Below are 27,705 nucleotides of genomic sequence, written 5' to 3'. Positions count from 1 at the left end.
CACAGCATTTCTTGGGAAGACAAACACCATTGTTGCAAATGTCCACCCTTCCTCTTTCTTTCCCCCTAGCTTTTATTGCCTAGCATAATGTCTTATGGCATGGGACATCCATTTGGCCAGTTTGGGTCAGCTGTCCTGGGTGTGTCCCCTCCCAGCTTCTGTTGCACCCCCAGCCTCCTCACTGGCAGAGCAGCATGACAAGCAGAAAAGTTTTTGGCTCTGTGCAAGGACTCAGCACTACTCAGCAACAACTAAAACACTGATGTGTTATCAGCACTGTTGTGGTCACAAATCTGCAACACAGCATCATAAAAGCTGCTATGAAGAAAATTAATTCTATCCCAGCCAAAGCTGGTACACAAGAAATCATTTTATATAGCTACCTGGCTGAAAAGAACACATTTGGAGAATCACCAAATACATAATACTGCCTTGCTTTCTTGTTTTCACATATTGAATTTATTCCTCACTCACATCTACTACTACAGGTACACAGTTACTTTGTTAATATCAGTGGATATTGTCTCTTCACATCTTGTGAAAAGTACTTCCTAAACAGGTTCACCTTAATTTATGGAAGAATACTGCTTTCATTGACAGTTTGTGCACTCTTCATGGAGAACACATACTGTGTTGTTCCTACTTACACAGGTGGTCCCATTGATGTCAAGGCGGTTATCAGAAAGGGTAAAGTGTATGAAATGGGTTTACTCAAAGGAAAAAAATCCTTGCTGAATGATGTAAATGACAGGATGTGTTTCAGCTTCAAGTTTTCATTCTGATTATATTCTTACATTAGGCTGTTGAAATAAGTCCAGTCAATAGGTTACCCACTTCTGGAACACTGAACTGCAAGTCAGCATTTGCAATTCTACCCTCAAAAACTTCCTTTTCCCTTCTTCTGGACAAATTTAAGTTCTCTTTTGGGACTTACACTTTAAAACCTGTATTTCAAATGTGTAGTTATATTATAATTATACTCTGTTTTTTGTATGTTTTTGAGTGCTCTTCCCAAAGAATGGTGCATTAAGCTATATTGCACAGCTCCCAAGGGAACACATCTCTCATCAGAATTTGATTTAAAATGCTTGTGAAGAGTTAGATAATTGTTCAGTGAAAAATGTTTGGTGTCACACCAATTCCATATGTTCGCTAGGGTATGTACTACCATAACTTGTAATTATGAGAGTTATAATTAGCTGCAAAAACAATGGAATCATAGCTAGGACAAACTAAGGTGACACAAGATTTGCCAGCAAATTCCTGATATATTGTCTCTGTAAAGTAGTTTGAGATGCTATATTTAAACAAACTCAGTTCTTTCTTTCCCTTCCCACTCAAGTTGTGACATCTATCTCTTGGATTACATGCCAGTTTAATTTATTTAGAATGCTTTCCATTCTATTTAATTCCTTCTCAAAATTTCCCTTGGATGACTAGCACTCTTCCAAAGAGCACACATGTGTACTCTAAGTGGAATCAGTTTGTCAGTTTCTCCTGGTTAGTAATCTACTATTCTAAAAAACTCTTAAAGTCAGGGTGAATTTTAACAACTTATAAGATCTCCAGCTTCACAAGTATGAGCTGCATGCTTGGAACAAGTACAAGACTCTCTGAAATTCATTTAATATTGCCAATAGTTTATAAATAAACTTAAAATAATAGGGCATTAAAAAAGACATGGTTAAAAAAATGTGTACCCCCTGCTGCTTATCATTCCATCTTTGAATAGTTGGCATTATTTAATATGCTGTATTCCAATAAAATTTGGAAAAGTATTGATAATATGAGTTATTTCTTAATCAAATCTGTGAGGTCCCCATGCCCCAAGAGTTTCTGCAGCCTATTTCCTTCCATCCATCCCCGTCCCTGGTTCTGGCTGCCTGTGACACCAGCCCTGATGCAGTACAGACAGGTCCACAGATCAGGCTGCTGGGCATGGAGCTCTATGTGTAGAGCTGGAAGCAGCCCTACTGTGGCAGCCCCTGACTTCCCAATAGCAGCATCAAGCCCTGGCTCCTGCTCTTGGTCCCTGTGCCCTGTGTCTTGTGCCCAGCCCCTGCCCCCTGGACCACACTGGCCAGTTGTGCCTGGCACCAGCCTCATCACCATCTGCTGGTCTGGTGTTGATGGCCTGCAGGCTGTCCCTGGCTGCCGTCCCTGCTCCCCCACTCTCCCTCCCACAACCACGGGGCTGCACATCATCCCCTTGCCCACTTCCTTGCCTCATCTCAGCCTGACCATCACTTGTTTAGAGGTGCTGACTCGCAGCGGATAGGGTCGTAGGGGGTCTTGTTCACTTGGACCTTCCCATGGCAATATCCTTTTTTGTGAGTTGTGTGGGTGCAAAGTGCATAGTAGCCCAGTAAATATGAATGCTGTTGCTTGCAACAAGACAGGGTTTTGTGTTAGGCTGATATGACGCCATCCTCAAGACTTGTCAGCCTTTGTATTGCCTGACTTTGCATGGCCTATATGACTTCACTTGGCCTGACTGGAAACTCAGTATGCTAATGACTTGCCACACTCGCCCCCACGATTCAAACTGAAACTAGTGACCTTATGACCCACGGGATCTTTGGGAGTGTGAATGTAACACCAAACAGGGGGCAGACACTAGATATTTCTTTCTATGTCATTTTAACTGTATACTACTTGAACTATACATGTATTAATTAGTAATTGGTAATTGGACTAACAGTTTTTTGATTAGACTGTTAAGACAGTGTGTTTGTTTTACCCCAAGATAATGTGTAACAAACTGTTGGAAATTCATGCAATCAACACTAACTTGTATCCCATAAACTGGTGACAGTATGAAGTGCCCCTTGATCTGTCAAAATCTTCCTGTGCATTGCTGTGGTCAGATGTCTCCTGCCTTTTTTGATGGGTATGCTACATGCCCTCCTGGTGTAGTTATTGATTCACTTATTGCTAGAAATATTTCCGATACTTTTTCTCTCTACTATTATTCTGTCACTCTGGTATGGCTGTGAAATAAGTTTAATGTGAGTGTCTTTTTCAATCTTTGTTAAGTTGGCTAAAGCATTTTATAACTTCTAACATACGAATGGTTTATTTATTTATTTATTTATTCTCTTACATCTATTTTAAATAACCTGAAAATCAAATCCACTTCATCCATATATTCAATGGGATGCTGGAGAAGGGAAATTAAGTAATTTACTGCTAAAAATATTTTAAACTCCAGTGTAACTGAATTTGAGTTTTCACTTTTTATTTTATTTATTTTTTTTCCCAGTTACTGTTCTTAATTTTTAAATTATTTTTTAAGTTAATATCACTATTTTGCTGTTCTTCTAGTTTAAGAGAAACATAAAACACAAGCATTAGGTGAAAAGTTTCATTTCTAGATCCGTCTGTACAAAGCAATTTTTAAAATCTTAATTTGCTAATGGATTATTTTTTGACAGAGATATAGATATTCTAGGGATTTCATCAACTTGACAATTTTCATGCACAAACACCATGTTGTAATGCATATAGTAGTTTCCAGTTTTTATATTTCAATTATCATGATTAAGCAAGCACACTTATTTAGAAAATAAGAAATTTTGGAAAAGAACCCATCCAAGAATCATTAACAGAAATACTGGTTTTGGCCAGGAGGATAATAGCTAGTAAATGAAATCAGACTGAAACCTCCTAAACAAACAGAAACTTTATATATTTTAAAGGAGGGAAAATCCTTGGAAAACCCCTGACAAGTTATGCTGCTTCAATGAAAATGTGGAGCAGAATTGTGCAATTTCAGCTTTATTGCACTTGATGCCAAAAATCTGCAGTAAAAGTCTAGAACCGTTGGAAATATTTGACATTAAAACACTTCTCAAAATCACAGAAACAGATTCAGGGCTTACATATTTATGTGAATTAATTTACTTTAATATCCATATATCTAGACAGAAATATTTATAATCATAGCTGATTATAAGCCTTGTTCATGTACTATATGAGTCTAATTTGAAGAACTGCTAAAGAAATTCTTGATCCTTTGGATTGCACAGCAAGTTCCATCAATTGTTCTGTCCTTTATAACAGAACTAACTACAAAACTGAAAATGTCCCTGACTTAGTCTGAGGCATTCCTGAGAAAATTCAACTCTCTCCTACAATTCTTTAAGATAAAAAATATGAAGTGTTGGAACAGGTGCTCAAATCTTACAATCATAGGAGTTTATCAACTCTTTTTGAAGCTTTAACTCTATACCCAGTACAGCCTTAACATTAACTGAGTTGCTTTTGCAGTGGTGTTTCTAACATACTAGCAAATTTCTTTCTACACATCTTTTTTTTTTTTTTTTTTTTCAGAAACATTTTGTAAAGCTCAAAATACTTGATAGACTCATCTGCTAGACATGTATTCATAACAATATTCTCTGTTAATAAAACGGCAAAGTCAATGGTAACTAAAACAGTGAAGTGGGAGAACTGCATCATCCCACATAAAGAGATGCGTTTTTCTGCTGCTGAAAACTTTTCTATGGCGGATAACAGAACCACAAAATGTCTGAGGTTGGCAGGGACCTCTGGAGCTCATCTGTTCTAACTCCTCCATTCCCACCCAATCAAGCAGGGACATCTAGAGCAGGTTGCCTAGGACCACATCCAAATGGCTTTTGAAGATCACGAAGGAAAAAGACCTGTCCTGGGCAACCTGTTCCAGTGCTTTGTCACCTGCACAGTACAGAAGTGATTCCTGATGTTCAGAGGGAACCTCCTGTGTTCCAATCTGCACAGGCTGACAGGAGGCAGAGCCCTGAGGCCCAGGGGCAGAGGGGGCAGCGAGCAGGAGGCAAGGCCTGGGGTGATGGGGATGGGCATGGGCTGGCTCTGGGCACCCCTTCGCTGCAAACCTGTTGCTGAGAGCAGCTACAGAGCTGCAGGCCTGCAGCTGGGCAGCACACACTTTCAGGGGGAGCAAAGCAGTGGTGCTGGGCACCTGGGGAGGGAAATGCTGAGATGAATGCCCCAGCCCTCCTGGCAAAGGGTGGCATTACCCTCTCCCACCAAACTGAACCCATCAGACTCTGTGTGCAGTGGGCATGTGAGGAGGCCGTGGGCACAGCAGCAGGAAGAGGCAGGGATGGCAGCAGGGGTGGGGATGGCAATGACCAATGCATTGTTGGCAGCACTGTGTCTTTTTCCAGTAATTTTATTGCTTTACTACTCTCTGTGATAGCGAGACACTGAGGACCTCTCTGTGTCCTGAGGGGCTGGCACATGCCCCAGCAGCTGGCCTATCCTTGGTCTCACCAGCTCTGGGGCCACTGTCCCAGCATCACCAGTGGTGTGACCTCTTGGGGGGTGGTGCTAAGGCCTGGGAGGGGGAGGCCTTCCTCTTTGGGACCCACTGGGGCCCCCATATGGGTGGTCCCTGCCCCAGCTGGAAGTGGAGAGACCTGCCACAGCCTCCCTTGGCTCTCCATTAAGGACTTCTCGCTCCCTGGGGACATCAACAAGGGTGGCAGGGGGTATCTGGGACCTCACAAAGGCCATCTCCTGAGGTGCTAGGAAGCTCCTCCATGTTGGTTTCCCTGGGGCTGCTGGAGGGCTCTGGACTGGGGGCAGGAGTCACTGCTGGGGCAGCAGCCGGGCTGGGGGGTACCTGTGGATCTTGCCTGCTGTTCCACAGCAGGGTAGGAGATACCAAGGCCCAGCAAGCTGTGGGTCTCCCTGCTGTATGATCACACGGTGACACCAGTTAAATGGTGTACAAATATTGCTGTACATTTCCAGTGGTTGAGCTCCAGCAGTTTGACCAGAAGCTCTTTCTCCAGGCTGGAGAGACACAGGGTACCAGTGTCAGAATTCTTCAGCATGAATGCCTGTGAACTCTTGGTCCCAGAGATGAGCCTCAGCAGCTGGCACAGCCAGGACAGCAGGGGCAGGAGCAGTGATGGGTTCGCCTGGAAGAGGTACACCCAGGTGTGCTGGTGGAGCATGCCCATAGAAGCCCTGGGCACCAGCCCTGCAACATATGGCCAGGCTGCTTTGGGACAAGGGGACTATAGGCAGCTGGGCCTTCCTGAGCTGTTCCTGCCTGGCAGGTGATGACTGACACTGCTGCGGATGCTCTCATGATGAATTTTTCAAATTTGTCATTCACCTGTCTTGAGTGCACTGCAAAGCTCAGTCTTCCTCTTGAAGAGAGGGCACTTATGCTTGCTGTCAGTCCACTGCTGGATGCAGGTGAAACAGAGCTGGTAGAGGCAAGGCATTGCATAAGCTGAATCACCCCAGATGTTGAGGCAGTGATTGTCCAGTGCCATGGCCATGGTATTCACATGCTGTGGTGGGCTGGGGAGAGCTGAGGTTGATGAGCTGCTCCCTGTCACTGATACTGCAGCAACGTCTGTGACACTAGAAAAGGAAGAAGGAGGCCATAGTCATTCATTGGCTTGGGGAGGGGTCCCTCAAGAAGGAAGCCCTCTCAGCTTCCCAGGGTGAGGTGTCCCCATACTGCTCACCCCTGCTCACCATCAGGTTGTCCTGTCTGCCTGATTCAAGCAGGGCCAGGGAAAAAGCTGTATTGGCTTTGGGGATGGGCATCAAGAGTCTCAGTTAGTCACAGCACAGTTAGCAGCTCTCTGAGCATGTGTGGTGGTTTTACTCAGCTGGGCAGCTGAACTTCACCACAACCACTCTCTCACTCCCCCTCCTCAAAGTGAAAGGAGGGAGGAGGGGAGAAATACAACGAAAAAGGTCCAAGGGTGGAGATAAGGACAAGGGGAATCATTCAACAATTATCATTATGGGCAAAACAGAGTCACCATAGGGAAATTAATATAATTTACTACCTATTAGTGACAAGCTAGAGCAGTGAGAAACTAAAAACAAACTGAAAACACCTTCCTCTCATCCTCCCTCTTCTACATCATTATCTTAGTGGCCCTTCAATGGACTCACTCTGGCAGCTCTATGTCTTTCTTGTACTAGTGAGCCTTGAACTAGACACAGTACTTCAGGTGTGGCCTCACAAGAAATGAATATAAGGAAATTGAGGATGAAGACAGAGCAGTAGAATGATCACAAAGGTGGAGTGCATTTTCACTTACCATATGAATGTTACAGATTAAATTCACTGCTAAAAAAAAAAAAAAAAAAAAAAAAAAGGGAGCTGCCATCATGGTCAGATAAGCATTTAAGAGAGAAACTTTGTGGAGTACCTGCTCCTGCTCTTCATATGCAGAATTTAGTTTACTTCATAAATCATTACTAACTGCTTGCCACTAGAGGTCATGTATTTGCTGATGGAACAAAGTAAGAGTCAGACCTTATTAAAACAAGCAAACAAACAAACAAACAAAATCTAAGGGCAAAAACAGAAAAAAAAGAGACTGTCAAGCTCTAGAAAACACTGAAACTAGTGTTTCTGAAACTAAATGAAATAATTAGTCCTTCTGTTTTCATCGGTTCATTAGATTCCAAGAGTAGAAAACAATCCATGGAACTCACTATGTGAGAAATCAACGACTGTTAATTTTGTCACATTATCAATGAATGTGAAACGTGAAATCTGAAGAAAACAGGCAAGATTTGGTTAGAAGTAAACTACAGTACTGAGATACAAACAGGAGATGCCTCGAGTTCACACTGGGTCACATTCAATAGGCAGTTTAACAAACAATGGTAATAAATGTAGGAATTAATTTCAGGACACCAGTTTAAACTCTTTACTATCACTAACTATGTAAAACAAACCTGTAAAGACTGATGTCTTTACACTTAGATATATACCACTGCAGAATAAATTGGCTCATCTTCCCAAGGAGAAAAATGTCGCAGAAGTAAAAATAGAAGGTCCATCACTGAAGCCTTTAACAAGATAACCCTCCAAGAAAATTTCTCTTTCGCCATATGCTCAAAACGTGGAAAAATTGATGGTTCTTTGTACCCATACTGTTGACAGAATTAGACATAAGGTCAATTAAATGATAGTTTATTTAAATTAGCATAGATACAAAACACTAAAGGTACCAACACCGTAAAGTTAATGCTACTTTGGCAGAATCACATGACTGCCCTGAGGCACAATGTCATTTAGGGACACCTTTAACTAGTTCAGATCCTACAGCACAAAATTACCTAGGTACACTGGTTTTTCTTTGTTCACTTTCAAAAGAATAAAAAGAAACAAAAGCAGATCTTTTTTGCATAAATAATGAGACAACTACACACAAAAAATCTAAATGCTGATTTTATATTGTTTCCAAATTAAATATGTCATCAGGATTTAAATGGAATTAAGATTTTAGTTCAGATATGAAACAATGAAGTTGGTCAAGAAAAGGATGACTGATGTATTAAATTTCTGGTTCTGCAAGCCAAGTAAACAGGCTACATTCTGCTCTATTATGTTTTTTGGGGTGCTAACATATCCCAGTCCCTATGCCTGCCTGTATTGAGTTTATGTGGCAAGGGTTTTGTGATGAGAGTGGGCATGGGGAGTCTACATGGGGAACTTCTATGAGCTGAGTTCAGAAGATGGCCCATGTTAGATAAGGGCCAGTTTCAGATGGATCCAACAGGGACCCACCAGTGGCCAGAGCCAAGACAGTGAGCGATCCTGGGTGTGCTTCTGGAAGAACAGATTTAAGAAAGAGAAACAAACAAACAAGAAGACCTACTGTGTAACAACAGCTGGGAGGAATGAATGAGAAAATGTGAGAGAACCAGCCCTGCAGCCCCGCAGATGAGTGCAGCAGGAAGGCAGGAGGTGCTGCAGGCAAGCAGGAGTTCCCCTGCGGGCTGTGCAGGGAGAGGCCCCTGGTGGAGCAGGCTGTCCCCCTGCAGCCCATGGGTCCCCCATGGAGCAGATCTCCACGCTGCAGCCCCCCCATGGGTGGAGGAGCCCCCGGTGGAGCAGGTGGATGTGGCCTGGAGGAGACTGCGGCCCATGGAGAGCCCCCGCAGGAGCAGGCCCCGGGCTGGAGCTGCAGCCCGTGGAGAGGAGCCCACACAGGAGCAGGGGGTCTGGGGGGAGCTGCCGCCCACCCATGGGGGACCCATGCTGGAGCAGTTTGCTCCTGGGTGATGGATGGACCCCATGGGACGGAGCTGTGTGGGAACAGTGTTTGAGGAGCTGCTGCCTGTGGGCAGCCCCCACAGTCTCAGTTCGGGAATGACAGCATCCCATTTGAGGGACCCCACGTGGAGCAGGGCAAGAGAGGGACTGTGAGGGAGCAGCAGAGACAAAGCGTCAGGGACTGACCACAGCCACCATTTTCTGTTCCCCTGTGCTGCTCAGGGAGAGGAGATAGAGGAGGGTGGATGGGGGGAAGGTGTTTTTAGTTTGTTTTTATTTTCTCACTTCTCTAGCTTGTCAGTAATAGGTAGTCAATTATATTAATCTCTCTATGCTGACTGTTTTGCCTGTGATGATAATTGTTGAGTGATCCCTCTATCCCTATCTCCACCTACGTGCTTCTTTTTTTTTTTTTCATGTGTTTTCTCCCCTTCTGTTGCGAGTAGTGGTTGTGCTGAGATACATATAGTGTTAAACCACTGAAATGGGGAAGTATACTTAAAAGAGATGTTAATTTCTTCCTTTTGAATATCAACAAATAGATAAAATTCAAGATTCAAACTTTTTCTTCACTGGAAAAACAAACAAACAAACACAAAAACTCGTAGAAATGAAGATATTTCACTAGAAGAAATCGAACTGTTTAACAATTTATTTTGTATGAAATCCAACCTAGACCAATTAACTCAAAACGTATTATAAGAATCCAGCACAATCCACTTTGCATCTTATTTTACAGCTGGTAGAGTCAATGGAAGTAGTGTACTGACAAAATGTTGTGCTATATTTTTGGGAGGTAATCTTCTTACAATGAGAAAGTAGGTCTGTGTACCACTTGGCCTTTAAATGAGAGCAGAATGTCACATAGAATATCCACAAAGCTTCGTAATTTTTCTTACAGACACGTCTTTCCCTTCAAACCCTATCCCCCAAATTCTTCACAAGAAAGACACTGTAGTTACATTTTATTTATTTTCTCTCTATATACGTCATTATTCTTAGCTGAACCCTATTATTGCCAACAGTTTACATTATCAGCTACCCATTGACAGGTTTTGAGATGCTTGAAAAAAAGTTTTTTTATGGACTTTTCACCTTACTGAATGTAAAACTCAACTGCTTTCCAAATTCAGAGAATAACAGCTCTCAAACATTTTAAAATTAATCTCTATTTCTTAAGCAAATCCACAGGTCTTATCTAAAATTCCTGTGGTGGATTTATGTCTGATGAATAACATGGCATGCCATGACACCAATCAACAGGAGAACTCCTAGGACTTCTGAATCTGCAGAGGCTGCAAGGGAACAAATACAAGACTGTGAAGAGAGATTTAAAATAGTTCCCCAAATATAGCAATTTTTTTCAACATAGCAAATTTATCCTTTAAAATACTAGTTTGCCTCCCCAAAATGTATTTCAGTGTGATACATCAGTTTTATTTCTCCTAGATTGCAGTTTCCCATTCCCACTTCACAGGAACTTTGGATCAGAAAAAGACCTCAGAGATAGGCAATTCTTGTGCCTTTATTCTAGTCATAAATCGATTGTGCTCCATCTAAAGAGTTTTATAATTCAATAAATCTATTAGAAGTTTGCTCCCAAGCTCTCCCCCCTTAAAGATTCATCACCTTTGAACTTAGAATAAAAAAATAATATAGTCGGTTTGATCATTTGTTTCAGATTTTTCTTTTTGTCTTTCTTTTCCTTATGGTAGTTTATTGATTCTTGAAGAGCTGCTGCCTGTGGGAAACCCACACAAGATCAGTTTGGGAAAGACAGTATCCCATGGGAGGGACCCCACATGGAGCAGGGGCAGAGGAAGGCCATGAAGGAGTGAATGAGAAGCTGAAATGAAGAGTCTAGGCCTGACTGAAGCCCCCATTCACTGTTTCCCTGCGGTGTTTGAGGGGAGGAGGTAGAATAGGGTGGCCGATGAATAGGGAAGGTATTTTAGTTAGCTTTTAGTTTCTCTCTGCTTTTGTCTGCTTTCGATATGCAATAAATAGCATTAATCTCCCTATGCTGAGTATGTTTTGCCCATGATGGTAATTGTTGAGTGATCTCCCAATTTTTATCTCAACCCATGTGTTTTTTTTTTCATCTATTTTCTCTTCCTCTCCTGATGAGGAGATGGAGTTAGATAGAGGTGTGGTGGTGCTTGACTACCTACTATTGCTACACCACCACAATTAGTTCTAATAATACACATACATTGTATGGTCACATTCACCTTTTCCAGCAGCAATTTCCATCCAGTCCATCAAATTATTCCCCTTAACATCTATTATCGTTTTTAACTTTGCAGTCTAGATACCTTCCTAGAAAGCTGTTGTTGATTGACATTTTCAGGTGGGTTGTGTATCTAGTCTTGAATGTTGTGAATTTAAACTTATTTAATAGTTTTAAATGATGTCTCATAATAAAGCATTTTATAAAAATTGTTAGGATCTGCTGCATTTCTCTATAAATTGCCTGTTAAGAAGCAACAGTATCACTCAGGCAATAAAACCAGTGGAAATATACCTCGTATTTTATTCCTCTATTTGTCTCCCTCTCCTTGTGGCTTTCTATTAAAATCTGTATTCTAGTAGGTGGCATAAACCCTCTTGAGAGTTCATTCCTATTTAATTCTTTGGTTCGTTCTGTAAGGGCCTAGAGCAGACACCACAGTACTACAACTCCTACACTTTCTTAAAAATGTTCTTGACTTCAGCTGGGCAGACTATTTTTCATAATGAGCTCCACTTCTCTTTTTCCCTTCCTTTCTGTAACCTTCCTGTGATGATAAAACCAAAACCATCATCTGGGAGGGGGCCCAGTAGATGAAGATAACAAAAAGCCCAACAGACCAAGCAGATCAAGGGAAGACTGTACAATTATTTAGCAGTTTAGTGGATCACTCTTACTACTTTAGCATGTAAGCGCTTTAGCGAAGATCAGGATATTACTTCTAATGACATGTCCTACTTTATTTTAATTAGAGGAAAGAAAAAATACAATAAAATGCAAACAAACAATAAAAAACATTCCACATAGGCAAAGATGACCTTAACTGATATGCTATTTCTGGAACAGATTAGCTTGCCAGCTAGTTTAGGCCCATCCTTAGACCTCCCAAGAGGCTAGCTACAGGGATATATTTTGGTAACCAGCTGAGGAAAAAACATCCCTGTCTACAGACCGAAGTGATGACAAGCTAATTTCAGGGTCTGGGGCCATCATTGACTAGCAGAGGAATGATTTGCTGGGGAGTAGCTACCTGTGGTCTCTGGCTGCAGGGTGTGGGCAAAGCCCAAGGGGGACCGTGAGGTAGCTGAGGCAGGGGCAGGTGAGAAAGGTCCAAGGTCCAGGGAACGCCGCAGGCCCCAGCTCCTGCCATTGCCCCTAGAAAGAGCATCAGGGACAACTGATTTATTATTTGCAGTTTATCTATGCGGATGTATAGACACACATTCCCTTCCCTGATTTTTTTTTTTTTATATTTTTTTTTGGTCATTGCTTTGCTTTGTTTTTCAGAGGGTTATCTCCACGTAGCTGCTAACAAATATTTGAAAGTGCATACTTCCCTCTGACGAGCTGTGACACCATGGGAAGTGAGGCTGCGACTGCAGGAGGGGAATTCAGCAGGGAATTCAGGAGGATGCCCAAGCTTTCAGTGCGACCCTGAGCCAAAGCCACTGATGGCATCTCCACTTTATTCCACTTACCTCTAAAGCACTGCACTCTCGAAAGGTGGAAAAACTCTACGAGACACACCTGCGCTACCCTAGATTAACGCTAGTGGTGCCAGCTAAGTGATCCCTGGTCTCCTTCCCGGTCGTTCCTGCACAGATGAGTGAAGTAATTCCCACCCCGCACTTCCTTGTGTGCTCGACAAGTTACCGCGGTCGGTGTCTGAGTGACTTGCTCGATGACGGGAAGCTCCTGCGGGTGGAAACTTTCTGCGCTGCAGCCGGGGAATGGCATTTTGTAAGGATGACATTTGCAAAGGCCAGTTGTGTGTTTTTTTTTTTTTTTTTTTGGGGGGGGGGGGGGGGGGGGGATGTTGTGAGTGGGTTTCCACACCGAGGGAAGCGTGCCAGCTCGCTTGCCTAAAGCGGGAAAGCACCGCGGCGGGGCTGGGCTCCCGCTCTCCGCAGCCGTCCCGGGGAGCGCCGCGAGGTGTTTGGCAACGGCCGCGGCAGCCCTAACGGCCCTGCCCGGCCCCGGGGCGCTCCTCGGGGGCAGCCGCCGCCGTCCTTGCCCCGCTCAGGGAGTGGCGCGGCGGGGCCGGACCCAGCCTCGGGAGGAGGGGGAAGGCGTCGCCACCTGCCCCTGCCCCTGCCCCTGCCCCTGCCCCTGTCTCCTGCGGGGCCGGAGCCGGGCCCGGTGCCGCCCCGCCCTCCTTCCTTCCCTCCCCGCCGGTATTTAGGGAGAGCGTCGCGCCCCGGCGTTGTTCGCAGCCGGTACCGGTATGAAGGGAGACGGCATAGAGAACCCGGCCTTTGAGCCCCCCAGCCCCGACCTCAGCGGCCAGCGACACGCGAGCCGTGCTGGTGCTGATGCTGAAGCCCCGGCACCAGCCCCAGCCCCGTCCCGAGGCGTGGCGGAGGCGGCCGAGGCGGCCGAGGAGGGTCCGTGCGGTTGGGGCCGGTGCACCCCCAAGGCTCTGCAGCTCTGCAACAACCCCGAGGGCTACCTGGCTGCCTACAGCCTGCTGGCCATCTTCCAAGGTAACCGCGGGCTTGCTGCCCTGGGCAGGTGACGGTGTGCCTGTCCCCGGGCCAGCCGGCACCGGGCCGCAGGGGAGGGCACGGAGGTGCTGCTTCCAGCACGGAGCTGCCCGAGCCCGGTGCCATTGCTGAGCTGCGGCGGTAGCGGCTGCGCCAGGGGAAGCAAGTACCCCAGGGCTGGAGAAGGAAGTTGCTTGCACAGTGTTACTCTCCGTACTCGACTCTATTCTTCTTTTTATTTTCTTTTCCTCTGAACACCGCCAAGGCTGTGGCCCTGCTAGTGTTGTGCTCCTGTTGGTACTGCTTCCCCATCACTCACAACAAAACATAAAAGCCAGAAAACAAAGCACGAGAAATAAGTGTACACAGAGCTGCTGTGCATTTTGTTACCTGACTGCTAATTTAAAAAAAAAAAAAAAAGGTTGGCATGGTTGGGTGGAACCCTGGGTGATTAAGATAGCTTTCAAAAGTCTAATCTTGTTCTGTGGATCACAGTGCATGTATCTGTCTAATGCTTAACTAACAGCTTAACTTTAGGGGAATGCAAAGTTCAGCTTGTTCTTATTTTCTGTTGTTTAGCTTCAGGTATTCTCATCCTTATTTTCTGTAGTTGGTGATGAGATTTGTTAGGACTTTGGAGAGCTTTCAGTTTAGCACTTCATAGGACTAGCTAGAAAAGAAAGCTGTGTCACCTGAAAAAGTCTGAGGCTTTAAAGCTGATCTGTGTTGCACGTAAAGAATGTGGCTGGGGGAGAGTGTGCACAGGTCCTGTGCTAAGAGAGCAAGTTGCTTGTGCTGAAGGCAACCAGGGTGTGGATGGCTGTATACCTGCCTGGAACCAAACTGAGATAATTGGGATGGTCTTGGGAGAGCTGAGCTGGGGGCTCTTCTTAAACCTAGAAAAATATGACTGCTGCTCACATTGCTTGGGAAAATTTTGTAGAAGAACCAGTGTCTCTCAGAGCATGTCTTCTCAAATTCTTTTTGATTTTAACCTGTTTTCAATCTTGTTTTTCTTAACATACATCTTTTATGTTAGGAAAGTGTCTAGAGAGTTTTGGGTAGTATCTTTTGTTCTTCGTATTTGAGAGGCCATGCTACAGCTGTTATGAGCAGGAGATGATTACAGTTAAGTTTTCTTACCTTAGCTCACACTGTCTCTAACAGTAAAAAGAATCAGTCAGAATCAATTTTAGAATCATAAAGATTGGAGAAAACTTCCAAGATCACCTGGTCCAACCATCCCCTTACCACCAGTGTCACCCACTAACCCATGTTCCTAAGCACCATGGCCAACCTTTCCTTGAACACTACCAGGGACAGAGACACCACCACCTCCCTAGGCAACTCATTCCAGTGACTGCTCTTTCTGAGAAGAAATGTCTCCTCATTTCCAACCTAAACCTTCCCTGGTGCAACTTGAGGCCGTTCCCTCTAGTCCTATCACTTGTGAGAAGAGGTCAACCCTCAGCTCCCCACACCTTCCTTTCAAGTAGTTGTAGAGAGCAATAAGGTCTCAATTGAGCCTCCTCTTCTCCAGACTAAACAACCACAGGTCCCTCAGCTACTCCTCATAGGACTTGTGCTCCAGGCCCTTCACCATCTTCATAGCCCTTCTCTGGATACACAACAGAAGAATTTCTTACATAACACACTTCTTTGACAACTGAGTTGCCAAAGACTTATTAGAGATAGGAAACTGAACATGGCCAAAAACTGACATCAAAACATTTCAGAATATATTGTACTAAACTACATCTTGACTACTTCCATCACTTCAACTTGTTATAGCAATGTTTCTTAAAATCTAGGTTGTGTTGAGCGCTTGTTTGGCTGAGTAATATCACTTGAATTTTACCTTTTAATAAAAGGGTATCTTTATCTTTTAATAAAAGAGTAGGTTTTCAATAGCAAAATTTTTTTTAAATCTCTAGCATATCTGTCCCCTTAAGATGCTATGTGTGTTCCTTAAGATGCTTACTTTGGTCTTGTTACCTAAGCATGGATGTATGCTAAACCTCAGAGGGATATCTATCTAATCTAGTTCAGATTTTGGGCCTTAGTGTATGGAAACATCTGATGTTTCTTTGAAAGCTGATGTAGGCCTGGCTACCGTATACTTTGTGGCATTCTTGATTTGTTATCTGGACTTTCTGAACAAGTACCTTTTGCTTTGACTAGCCTGCGGGAGGAAACTGGGCAGTGAAGACTAGAACTGACATTCTTTTTTGAGAAGCAGAAAAAACAAGAACAGTTTACAGACAAGATTCAGTGCTGTATGTGATGCTGCAAAAGTATTCAGGTGTTGCAGTTTCAGGGTTTAGGTAACTTCCAAATCCTAGTTGTATGGTGCATGTTTTCATCTAAACTGCTGCTGTACTCTGGGTTTGTTTCTAAGTATTTGATTTACTCTCCAAATTGCAGCAATAATCACTGAGGAAGATAAAATGTAAACATTTTGTATTGACAATGTACCTCTAGGAAAGCTTTATCCTACTGTGCTGAACAATAATGAAGTAATCATTAACACGTTCCTGATGTGTGGAAGTCTTTGCAGTTGACCCTTTACAGACTGAGTGAAGACAGTAGGTAGTTATCTCCAGTGTATGAGGAAGTGTGTGTGTGTAACTGAGGTCATGTGCTTCTCAGGTTACTTTCTAGCTGGCCTAGAAGAGAGGTGGTTGTTATCAGTAGCAGCTGATTTCCTCTATTTCAGCTAATTAGTAGATTCCAGGTGAAACTTAACTCTGTTTTTGGCTGTTTTTGTTTCAAGTACAGGTGAAACCCGTATTTCCAGAACAGAAAATATTTATTTGCGTAGAACACAGTTACACGACTAATACCTGATTTCTGTATGGCACTTGAATTGCATAAATGTATGATTGCATCTTGCAATACAGTAACTGGATATGCTGCAGTTCATAGTTACAGTAGCAAACAAGGTAAAAGTTATCTCACTACTTTGAACACAAGAAAGTCTATTTATTTTAGATGTCAGTAATACTTCTGTTAAACAAAGCAACAGAACTAGTCTTTGAGATTGGCCCAGTCTAATCAAGCTGAAAATTCTAGGTAACACTAATGTTTTATATCCTGATTAGATTTGTTACTGGAAGGACACTTATTTTAATGGAGTGTCTGCAAACTACTGCTTTAAATCTATTACAACAACTGTAGAGTACTCCTTGGTAAATGGATGAATAAAATATTTCCTTTTTTTTTTTTTGTTAGAGCAAAAGAACTTGGTTTATGATTAATCGGTGTTTTGTGGATCAGTGCATGGTGTACTTAAGCATGTGGTAGGACAGTAATGTTTTGGATGTCGACAGTTAAAACATAATCTCTCAACTACTATTTAAGTGTTGAGATCAAACAGGTTGTGTTTTTCCTGAGGAGACTTTAGTGGTTATCCACTAGATGATGGCATCAGAGAAGTTGTGCTGCCATTTATCACATCTGCATTTTTACAGTTGAAATCTAATTATCCAATAAAATTGGATTGCATTGCAAGGTTTTTTGTAGCTTTTAGGATGTAAATTCAAAGGAGACAGCAAAACAACAAGCAAAAGACAATGCCTTCTAATTTGGTAATCAACTCGTTGAGTAGGTCACTTACTTCACATGAATGTTTTAAAGCTTTAGCAAGTGCTTTTCAAATAGGAAAATTTGTTTGTTCATTCCTTCATGCTAGCATTGTTCTTTGGTCACTGCTCCTTTAGAAGAAAGTTGCCAAAGGAATAAATAATTGCATGGAGACACACCTGAATACTTCTGTTAATCCTATATGAATTTAAGTGTGGTGGCCAGACTGACAGGTGAAACTATCTTAATAAAAAGGCCACATTGGTGTATCAGAAAATTAAGATTGTAAGGAGGCGGCTCTTGGTACAGAAAGCTGAAGTGCTTAGTTGTGGGGAAGATTCCAGTGATAGGAAAACAGCTGGTTGATCACAGTTCTAGAGTAATTTTTTTAATTAGTAGGGGACTCTAGACAGCTCTGAAATTCAGCTTTGTGCAGTTGCACTTCTGGACAGTGCAATGCTTGTTGAAAGCTAACTTAAATCTATTGCTGTCCCCAGCCAGCCATCCTCCTGTGCTGTTCTTGGAAGGATAGAGAATCATGTTTGAATTTTTAGGAATAAGAGGGATAACTATAGGGCCTGTGTCTGAAGAGATGCTAAACACTCATCTCTGAGGCTCCAGAACTCTGAATCTTATTTGCAGCTGTGACTTCAAGACCTCCTAACTTTCCCAAGATATACATTTTATTACAGGCACAATTTAATTAGACTATCAAGGAGTTACTTAGCAATGTTATGAAGTACAGATATTCATCTCATTTGTAACAGAATCATATTTTCGGGACTGTTAAAAATAAACTTTAGCTACTTTGCATTGTCCCAAATGCAAACAGAACATGAGGCAGATAGAAATTAGTACCTGAAGCCAAAGCTTTTGTAAAAATGCACGGTGTGTATAAGCATTCACTGGAAACTGCAACTGGCTTAACTTCTGCTTTTGGATCAGTTGTTTTTTGGAGTTTGCTTTTTGCCTCTGCCTAAGTAGGGCAGTTCTTGCAAGGCCTATTTTTTCCAGGTCGTCTGATACTTCAGCTTCAGAGAAAATAAAGATTCAGAGGGCAAACATTTTTGTCAGTTAAAGTAAATCACCTCAGTTGCCCTGAAGGAGCTGCAGTGTTTTCAAATAGCTTTATACCTTTTTAACATTGTAGTGGAAGATGCATGTTCAAAAGCCTTCTTATATCTTTTCTTTGTGATGATAGGGAGGAAATATGTTTGATACAATTATTTGAAGGCTATGTCTTGTTAAATAACTTGATTCAGTCTTAGTTTGTAGTCTAATGCAGGTCACTACCTTGACTAATTAATTTTAATTTGTACAGTATTTTCTGAAAATGTAATATAGTCACTTTGAAGTTTATGCTTCAAACTGAATCTGGAATCTGAATGGAATACATTAGCAGAGCTTGGGGCATGATATTTTGCTGGATGAATACTTGAGTGTTAAATCTTTAATGCCCACAGGAGGGAATAAAATTGAATAGGTCCTGTGCAGATTGGCTGGTTTAAATTGGCAATGTGTCAATCCACTATATGCCCAGATTTTAATGTTAATAAATACCTTAAAATGTGGCTTTGCAAGTATATTCATTGTAACCCTTCTGTTACACAATAGTAAGTTTACTGTTGCAACCCCATCAAATTAAGTACTTTTGACTAAATATGTGTTTTTTTTTGTTCTCTTGCAGGTATTGTGGTAAATGGCCTGATTAACATTAGTATTTCAACAATTGAGAAGCGTTATGAGTTGAACAGTTCCCTCACTGGCTTAATCTCTGCAGGCTACGACATTTCTTTTTGTATATTGTCACTTTTTGTATCTTTCTTTGGAGAAAGAGGGCACAAACCACGATGGCTGGCTTTCTCAGCATTTATGCTAGGATTGGGCTCACTTGTATTTTCCTTACCACATTTCAGTAGTGGAAAATACCAATTTGGAGCTAAGCGTGAAGGTAAGCTTATCCTTATGTTTTGATTTATTATTTTTTTCTGAAATCTCCATAGTGAGCTAGTGCAACTTTTAATTCAGTAACCCTTAATCTTTGAAGCCCGAAAAGTGGAGTAACATTGTCTCTAACAATGGAAGGGAAAGTGAAATCCATGAGTTCAAGAGCTGTCTCTACACTAGACTTACTTTTTCAGAAGAGATCTGAGTCAGATCTGTACTTACATGCAATGGTATAGTAAAGCGCTTTTTTATTTGGCCTGATGAATGCAATGAAAACCTAATTTGATTAAAAATGATTTGACTTTCTTTGTGAATAAGGATACAAGTATGTGGTGATTTTACCTTCCTGGGCAGCTGAACTCCAAACAAAGGCCTTGTAGAAGCACAGAGAAAATTATTCTGTACTTCCCATCAAGGAGAAATGTTTGTCTGTGTCCCGGGAAGCAGGGCCTCAATAGACATAGTGGTTGTTTAGGAGGACAGATGTCTTCATAATGAGAGCACTACTCTCCTTTCCCTTCCATGCCTTTTATTGCTGAGAGTGACTGCATAAGGCATGGAATATCCCCTTGGCTGGTTTGTCAGCTGCCCTGTTGCCATTCCCCACCTCTTGCAATCCTACTGTCTTCTGTGCGTTGGACAGTCTTGGTGCAGTGCCAGCACTGCTCAGCAATAGACAACACACTGGTGTGATACCAATGCTGTTCTAGCTGTAGGTGCAGAGCACAGCACTACATGGGATGCTGCAGGGAATGTTAACGCTATCCCAGCCAGACCCAGTACGAAGTTAGGTTAGAGAAGTAGAATAAATCTTAAACAAAAGCTGTCAGGCTTACTGTCTTCCTGTCAAAAGGCTACTGCATATTGCCATTTTGTTGTGCTTTGAACTATTGTCTACTGTAAAATCATCCTGAATAATTCATTAATAAGTTTCACTAGGTTTGTCTAAAATGATGATGTAAACTTGTGGGTTTGTTTGAAATATAGGGGAAACACTCAAAACTAAACTGCACAGAACAAAATGGTACTTAAATTGTGGTGGTCTGCTCTGAAATCTTACGTAGCTTTCCTCATAAAATGACTTTGAGTGCTGTAAATTTAATGCCATATACTTGTATCTCTATGTAGTGGGTCACCTGTAGTTAATAAAGAAACATCCAGATATCTTTAAAGTAGGTTGACTTAATCTTTGATTGTTTTAATTGTTGTTGTAGTGCTTAACCAGATGTGTCTATAATGACTAAGCATATTAGAGTGCTAGTTTAAAACAAACAAACAAACAGTAGCTATTGAGCAATCTTACAGAAGGTTCTTAGTATTCCAGTTGTTGATTCTCAGGTCATTTTTTGTGTTCATCACATCTTGCCATGCACTTCCATGCGCTATCCAGATATTGACCATTAATTAAACAACTTTGGTTGTAGGTGAACTATTGTTTGCCATCCAACAGACGTCAGAAGTTAGTTCAAATTTTAATGGAGTAAGGGCAAATTGGAGGAAAATCAAAACAAGATTCTTCAATGTTTGGAGGCTACAAACAAGAGATTATATATAAACCCATAGTAGAACAGCAACAGCTTACTTGCTTCTGGCTATGCTACAGAACTTTTTCCCAATGTCAGTTTTAGTATTACCCTCCCTACTCCACTAGTATGTAAGAGAAGCTGAACTTAATTTAAATAATGTTCTGACATGTTTTTAGCTTTGTTTTTTATTGAAATGAAATATTGATTGAGCAGGTGTTTTGAAGAGAGTTAGTAAAGTATTGCAACTAATTTCTTCCCTCTTGTACCAATTCTGTTTGGAATCTCAATCTGTTCCTGTTTTATCAATACATCTGCCTTTAAAGATGCTGTAGGAATTCTATACCTTAAGTTCTATATTAACTTCTTGAAATCTAAAAGCTAGAAAATTTCAAATGGAGCATGTGCTTTTTTTCATGTCCCTTTAAGCTGATCAAAATCATGTTGTTTCTTTGACTGTTGTAATATAGATGCCCAAGGTGTGACTGCTGAAGTGAGCAGATTTAAGGTACTAAGCTGACTAAAACCAAATGCTATCAAAGATAAATGACTACAAAGTCCAGGGCATGTGTGGACTATGGAAGACTGAATATAAGTCTACAGGTGCCATTCAGCAGCATCCTTTAACAGTGAAATTAACCACAGTACATGATTTTATTATGTCTGATTTAGCTATTTCTGATGTTGATGAAATGTCTATATGAAAAGGCTATACACTTAGTTGTAGAATTTAATAGCACCCTCCCCCTTCCCCAGAAAAAAAAAAAAAAAACAACAAAAACACAGCCTTCCTTGTTGCTTATTATTTTTGGATGGCTCTTTTATAGACTTAATTTATTGGGAGTTAACTCTATTTGGAAGTGTGACATCCTAATTTTGCAGTCTATTTGTTTCTTGGTGCTTTGTATGAAAATGTACCACCTCATCTATTGAACAGTTAACTAGTTGGTTACTTGATCACTTCTGTTCATCAGTTGTATGTAATTAGTGAGTTTCACCTGAAGTATAATTTTGAAATATAGTTCAGTGCAACATTTAATGATTGTCAGGTGAATAAATAAATCTAACGTGGAACTTAAACTATTAAAAACTATGTCTAGTCTCTGTTATAAGGCTTGCAGACAACTGGAAGTTATTTTAGCATGCAATGCTCATGTGCTTTTATTCTGAGTATGTACACATGACACCCTGATAAATGATATCCCTACATGATAAAACTACTGCATTGGACATGCTTATATCACTCTGTAGGAATAGCTTAATTTCATTCTTATTGAATGAGTGGCTGACCAGTGGACTACCTGTTTATGGGAAAGAAAATAGCCATAGCAAACGCTTATATCTTGTCTGATCTCCAAAAATTCTTCAGATTAAAAAGTGTAATCTAGATGTAGTCATCTGTTTGTTATGAGTTATTAATGTTGCTTAGGGTCTTCAGGTTCTGAGCTGGTTCTTGTATTTGGAGTTAGGAGCTCCATCTAGTGATTTTTTTCTGTAATGAAACTATTATTTGAGACAGTACAGAGTACTGTAAATACCACAGTAGGAATGATGTTATAATCAACAGACTTGTAAACTTCCATCTCAGTTGAAACGATTGACTTTGTGTGAGATGGCTTTTGCAGCAACTGTGAAACATAGGTCTTCACTTCGCAGAAGGAGGATGACTTCATTGTGAGGACCATCAAGCATTGGAACAGGTTACCCAAAGAGACTGCATGGTCTTTGTCTTTGGGGCTTTTCAAGACCTTGTGGAGTTCTGAGCAACTTGGTCAGTGACTAAATGACCTCCAGATATCTCTAGCGGTCTGAATTATTCTATGAATCCCTTCAGTAATGTGCCTTCAGGAAAATATCAATTTGAGATAACAACAGATGTTAGCCATTTGAGTGGAAATGCATATGGTGTGATTTAACGAGGTGATGAGTTCGAATGACTTGGGCCCCTTTCTTCAGTTCCCTGTTTTGCTGGAAACTCTGAATTAGTCTACTAGGGTCTGAGAATTAGTGCATCTTCTCAGAAGGGCAGTTCTTGACCCACTTTCTTAGAATATGTTGAGGACAAATTAAAGGCTGAAGCAGACTATGGCATTTGGGTACAATTGGTGATAGATGAGAACATCTTTAAAATGAGGAGGGGTGATGACATTGTGATGCCAGCTTCTAATTTGACTGTTTTCTCTTGCACTGTTGGCATACCTGTTTCTGTTACCTTTGCTCTAAGACTGAGATTTGTCAGATAATGGGTAGCACTGCTGTTCTTTACTTGGTATGTTTCTCTATAGCACTTATAATATTACAGAACATCTGTCTGTAGAAGCTAAGAATATAGTCTTTATTTAGAATATTTATTGATGCTTTCAAAAAGACCTTCCCTTTCAAAACCTACAGGAGAAACAAACTTTTAAGAAGGAACAGAAACGAAGCTATTTTTTTCTTATTCTTCACATCTTGTTTTTTTTTTTTTTTTAAATATTAAAAAGTAAGAACACATACAAAACCAAATGAAAATGAACACACCTACTAGCTGCTTTTTAAGGTGTGAGTAAAGCTAGTCTTGACCTGTCTTGTTTCTAATTAACGTAATTGCTAAAGCATCTCACAATTGGTTCTGCTTCCTTGGTTATTATGTTGAATTAGGTCTTTGGGAATACTTTGGCCTTTACATAGCTTGGATTCAGGTAGTTATGTCAGAGGAAAGAATGGAAATACGTTTATAATGACTAACTGTATTTGCATTGCCATTAAAGCAGCTCTGCCCTTCAAAATACCAGTTAAATCCAGTGACTTTTAGAAGTGAGAACAGGTTTATAGAAAAAAAAAGTAAATAAGTGGTCAGCCACCCATCTAGACTTTTCCCACAGCCTGGCTTATCTCAGGTTAGACTTCTATGATTACGTAAAAGTCAGTGCCTTTTTTGTTTATAGTTCTTATGACTGCAGCAAACAGGCTTGTGGAACTAATCAAGGTTAGGTTTAACCTGTGCCAATCTGTTTAACTGTTTGAAACTTTGTATTAGTAAAGAAACGACAAGGTTGGATGACGGATGACACAAATGTCTGAAACAGGGACAGTAATTTGTCATTTGGTCATTTTGACTTACACTAGTTCAAAGTCTCATAACTTCTGTGGTGAATCCTCTTTGCTTCTAAAATGTTTCTTGCAATGGAATATAGAGTCCATGATCCCTATCAGCAAATGCATATATATACTTGCTGAATTATCAGACTTATTTATTGTTATTTTTTTAAGTGATGGAAATAAAGGATTATAACTGTATTAAAGTATATATTGATGGTTCTGTTAATTTTGTAGTTAAAGTCTGGATAGTGTGGTTCTGAAAACAAACTAGTGTGATAGTTATTGTGACAAGCTAAGTTATCCTATGGCATGTAAACAGAAGAGCTGAAGAGAGGCAATATTCAATTAACAGCACAGTGGCACAGGCTTTTAGATTTATGTGAAGAAATCCACAGGGTGTGCAGATAGTGATTCTTGAACCAATGTCAGAGTTGGATTGCCATTAGTGAGTGTAATCTACTTATTTCATGTGGCTGTCCCTAGATCTCAAACTGGGTTGTATCTTTCTTTTCACCTAATAAAATTAATGCCATTTCCTTGCACAGCTGCTTGTTTTCAGATATATTAACAAGATACTTATATATGACACTAAATAAGTAGTTAGGTGCTGTTTCAGACTGACCTAATACGCATTTAAGGTTAAAATGTATAAAACATGTTTGTGGTTATATATGCTGCACATGAACATGGTTAACAAACTATTGAAGGACGTGGTATCTTGTGATAAATAATTTTAGATGCTGTGCATATTAATAGTACAAAGTGAACTTGATTTAAGATTTCAGCATTGCTGTTTTCTGTAGAAAATGTGTTAAGTGAACTGACACTAAATGGAAAATCTACTCCAGAATTAAAGTTTTGAGAACATTACTTCATAATGTTCCTTATAAGACTTCAACATTAAAATGAAGTTCCTTCCTAAATAGAAGGAAGGAAAATACTGACTTCTCTTGAAGTGAGGTATTCCATGATTCCATGTTGGCCACTTTTTGTACAGTAGCCCTGATTTACTGATTGTGTGGTACATGACTCTACTATCACTATTATAGAATCGTTCAGGTTGGAAAAGACTTCTATGATCTAGTTCAATGTTTAACCTAGTATGGCCAAGCCTAGCATTAAACCATGTAACTAAGCTCTACTTCTACATGCTTTTGGAAGACCTCCAAGGATGGTGACTCAACTACTTCCTTGGGCAGTCTGTTCCAATGCTTCACAACCCTTTTAGTGAATAAATTTTTTTGCTAATACCACCCTAAACCTCCTGTGGTGCAATTTAAGGCCATTTCCTCTTGTTTTATCAAACTATGATGCTGTTCTTTCTGGAGAAAGTTATGATAAACCCCAGGGATGCATTTATGACAACACCCATATAGCCTTCTAGTTAAGCAAACTGCATGGCAAGCTTTTTCTTGATCTTTGTTTTGTGAACCCAAAGCATTGATTGGTCTAATTACCTGATCTGGAGATAGTTTTTGTTCCTCAGGATGGCTTGTTTCAGTTTCACTGAACAGACAGGTATATTATCTTTCTTCCTAAGGGTTGTACACTGTTCTTCAGAGCAGCTTGGAAAGAAATGTGCTACTAAAAGTGCAGTGATAGCAAGGAGGGGGGAAAGAGAAAACATACCCCCTGACTTCATTTCTTCCTTTTTTGATTCTCTCCTCATAAAGCCAAACATTACAGGAGTGGATGCAACCTTAGGCTGTTCTGCCTTTGATTCACTCTTTTGTCTGTATGCGTGCATATAGAGACAGAGTCATGGTGGTTTGCGTGGGGTGTGCTTTTTCCAGGGGAGTCCTTTTTCAAAAACAGGGTATGAGAAGGGAAGATTTTCACTTATGACTCTCACTGCTGTTTTTTCTATCCAACAGTCCAAATTTCCTCCTGTTTTTCAGGCCACTATTTCCTCTGTCACTTCAAAACGGAGGTTGCTGTTAGTGCTCTGTAGAACGTTTATGAAGTACAAGAACAAAAAGTCTGTTTCCAAAGAATATTCCTGAAGTAACTCTTGAATAACCATATGGTATTTTTTGCATACATAAGGTCAATAATACTTTGAAAAAGCTGAACTATTTTAACAAGGCCATTTCATCCATATTTTCTTCAAGGAATAGAAACAAAAACCAAGCCATAATTGTATTTCTTTCAGAGGGCACTACGTCATAGAAGTCTTGGGTGGTGTCATATAGGACTCATTAGCAGGGGTGAAAACTAAAATGGGAGCCTAGCATTATTAATGCAGAATATTTTAGTTGATATTTAGTAGATATGTACATGTAGAACACATACATATCTATCTTCAGTTGGGTAACAATTTTAAAGGTTTCGTGTTTCTGTCATTCAGATACATGCCAAATTTCAGGAACAAGCTCTACAAACTTCACCTGCAGTGCCAACACAAAGTCTTCACTTTCGAGCTATATTTATGTCTTTATACTGGGACAGCTGCTTCTGGGAGTTGGAGGAACTCCACTGTATACTTTGGGGACAGCTTTTATTGATGATAGTGTCCCAAAGCACAAGTCTTCTCTTTATATAGGTAAGTTTTAAAAAGCTGTTTATAACACATAGTCTGTGTAGATCATAGACTACACTATCTTACAAATTCTTCTACATACTCCTCAAATCTCTTTTCAATTTTTGCTTATATGCATAAAATAGTTCTGTAATATGTAACTGATGGTATTCAGTAAGTGTGAAATTTCTTCAATAGTTACTTTAGATACCAATAGTTACCATAAGGTCACTTTGTGCACCTTTCCTGTTGTTTCTTATCAGCAACTGAAAGTGATTAATCAAAGTGGTTAATACAGCCTGGCTACAAACAACAAGAATTTTGAGTAAAACTTGCATTCTGTTCTTGTAGGTAATGAAAGCTACTGTTTATCAGCCCAATAGCCATACCTTCCTTTTATGCTTCATTTGGTTGTCTTCTAACAATGGGCATCTCTGTCTGTAGGGACACTTCTGTACATCATGAGATCAATGCCGTCCTCTAGTCACAAAAAAATTGGCATTTAAGGAGGAAATAATGGAAGTATGCTTCTCTACCCGAAAGTAGAAGGGAAAGTTAAAGGATTGCCTAGAAACATGGAAAATGGATTTATGTCTTACTGTGGGGCTGTTAGAAAATGAAGGAATACTAATTACTTATAGTTTTTAATGCTTCCAATCAGCATTCTGTGTTACATGCATTTTGCCTGCCTAATTGGTTGAATTTTTGTGTCTTCAGTGGATATGAAGATGGTCAGTACTTCCGCCATTTCACTTATAAACTGGTAGAAGTATATCAGCTGTACTGAAAACTCCCAGAAGGAATTTAAAACATCTTAGATGCCTGGGTTGTTTTCCAGCCTCTAAATTGATATCTAAGGAGGCAAAATTGAAATTTTCAGCTTGAAATATTTGAAATAAATGAAACAGAAAATAAGACTGTCTACATGATTAGGGGATCAAGAAATGACCTGAAAACTCAAGACTTTGCTAAGTATAGAGAAATAAAACATAATTGGTAGTACAATAAATTGATTCTTGTACAATCTTTGGACAAATGCTGAATTTAGGACAACAGTGTACTCTGGATGATACATCAAAAATAGATGAGGAGTGGACAGAAAGCTACACTTTGACTGTAATTCTTTTTTAACACTAATGCAATGTACCGAGGATTTAAAACATATTGTGTTGCTGTCTTACACAAACCTTCTTGCATCACAAAAAGCCAAAACAAGAAATCCTAAAAGTTTCTGTTAGTATCTGTAAATAGCTGATAGCATCTTTAACAGTTCATGAATTGCAAAGTTTTAG

General features: G+C 40.7%; 1 protein-coding gene across 2 annotated transcripts in view; it reads left to right on the top strand.

Annotated features, from left to right (window-relative positions):
* The first annotated feature begins 12,847 nt into the window (after nt 1-12,847).
* Nucleotides 12,848-27,705, top strand: part of SLCO4C1 (solute carrier organic anion transporter family member 4C1) — a 32,525-nt gene continuing 17,667 nt past the window's right edge. Inside the window, exons 1-3 of one of the 2 annotated variants that reach the window (XM_068667330.1) lie at nt 12,848-13,019; nt 19,032-19,295; nt 26,243-26,437. In XM_068667330.1, the coding sequence (XP_068523431.1) occupies nt 13,010-13,019; nt 19,032-19,295; nt 26,243-26,437 (469 nt within the window). In that variant the 5' untranslated portion in view covers nt 12,848-13,009. Of the gene's footprint in view, nt 13,020-13,376; nt 13,763-19,031; nt 19,296-26,242; nt 26,438-27,705 lie in introns of those variants that run through there. The other variant, XM_068667329.1, reaches the window with a different exon arrangement.

This window comes from Anas acuta, chromosome Z (assembly GCF_963932015.1).
Source record: "Anas acuta chromosome Z, bAnaAcu1.1, whole genome shotgun sequence".
In the NCBI taxonomy this organism is placed as follows: domain Eukaryota; kingdom Metazoa; phylum Chordata; class Aves; order Anseriformes; family Anatidae; genus Anas; species Anas acuta.
The sequence above is the reverse complement of the archived record's forward strand: the minus strand, read 5'-3'. Positions and strand labels throughout refer to the sequence as shown.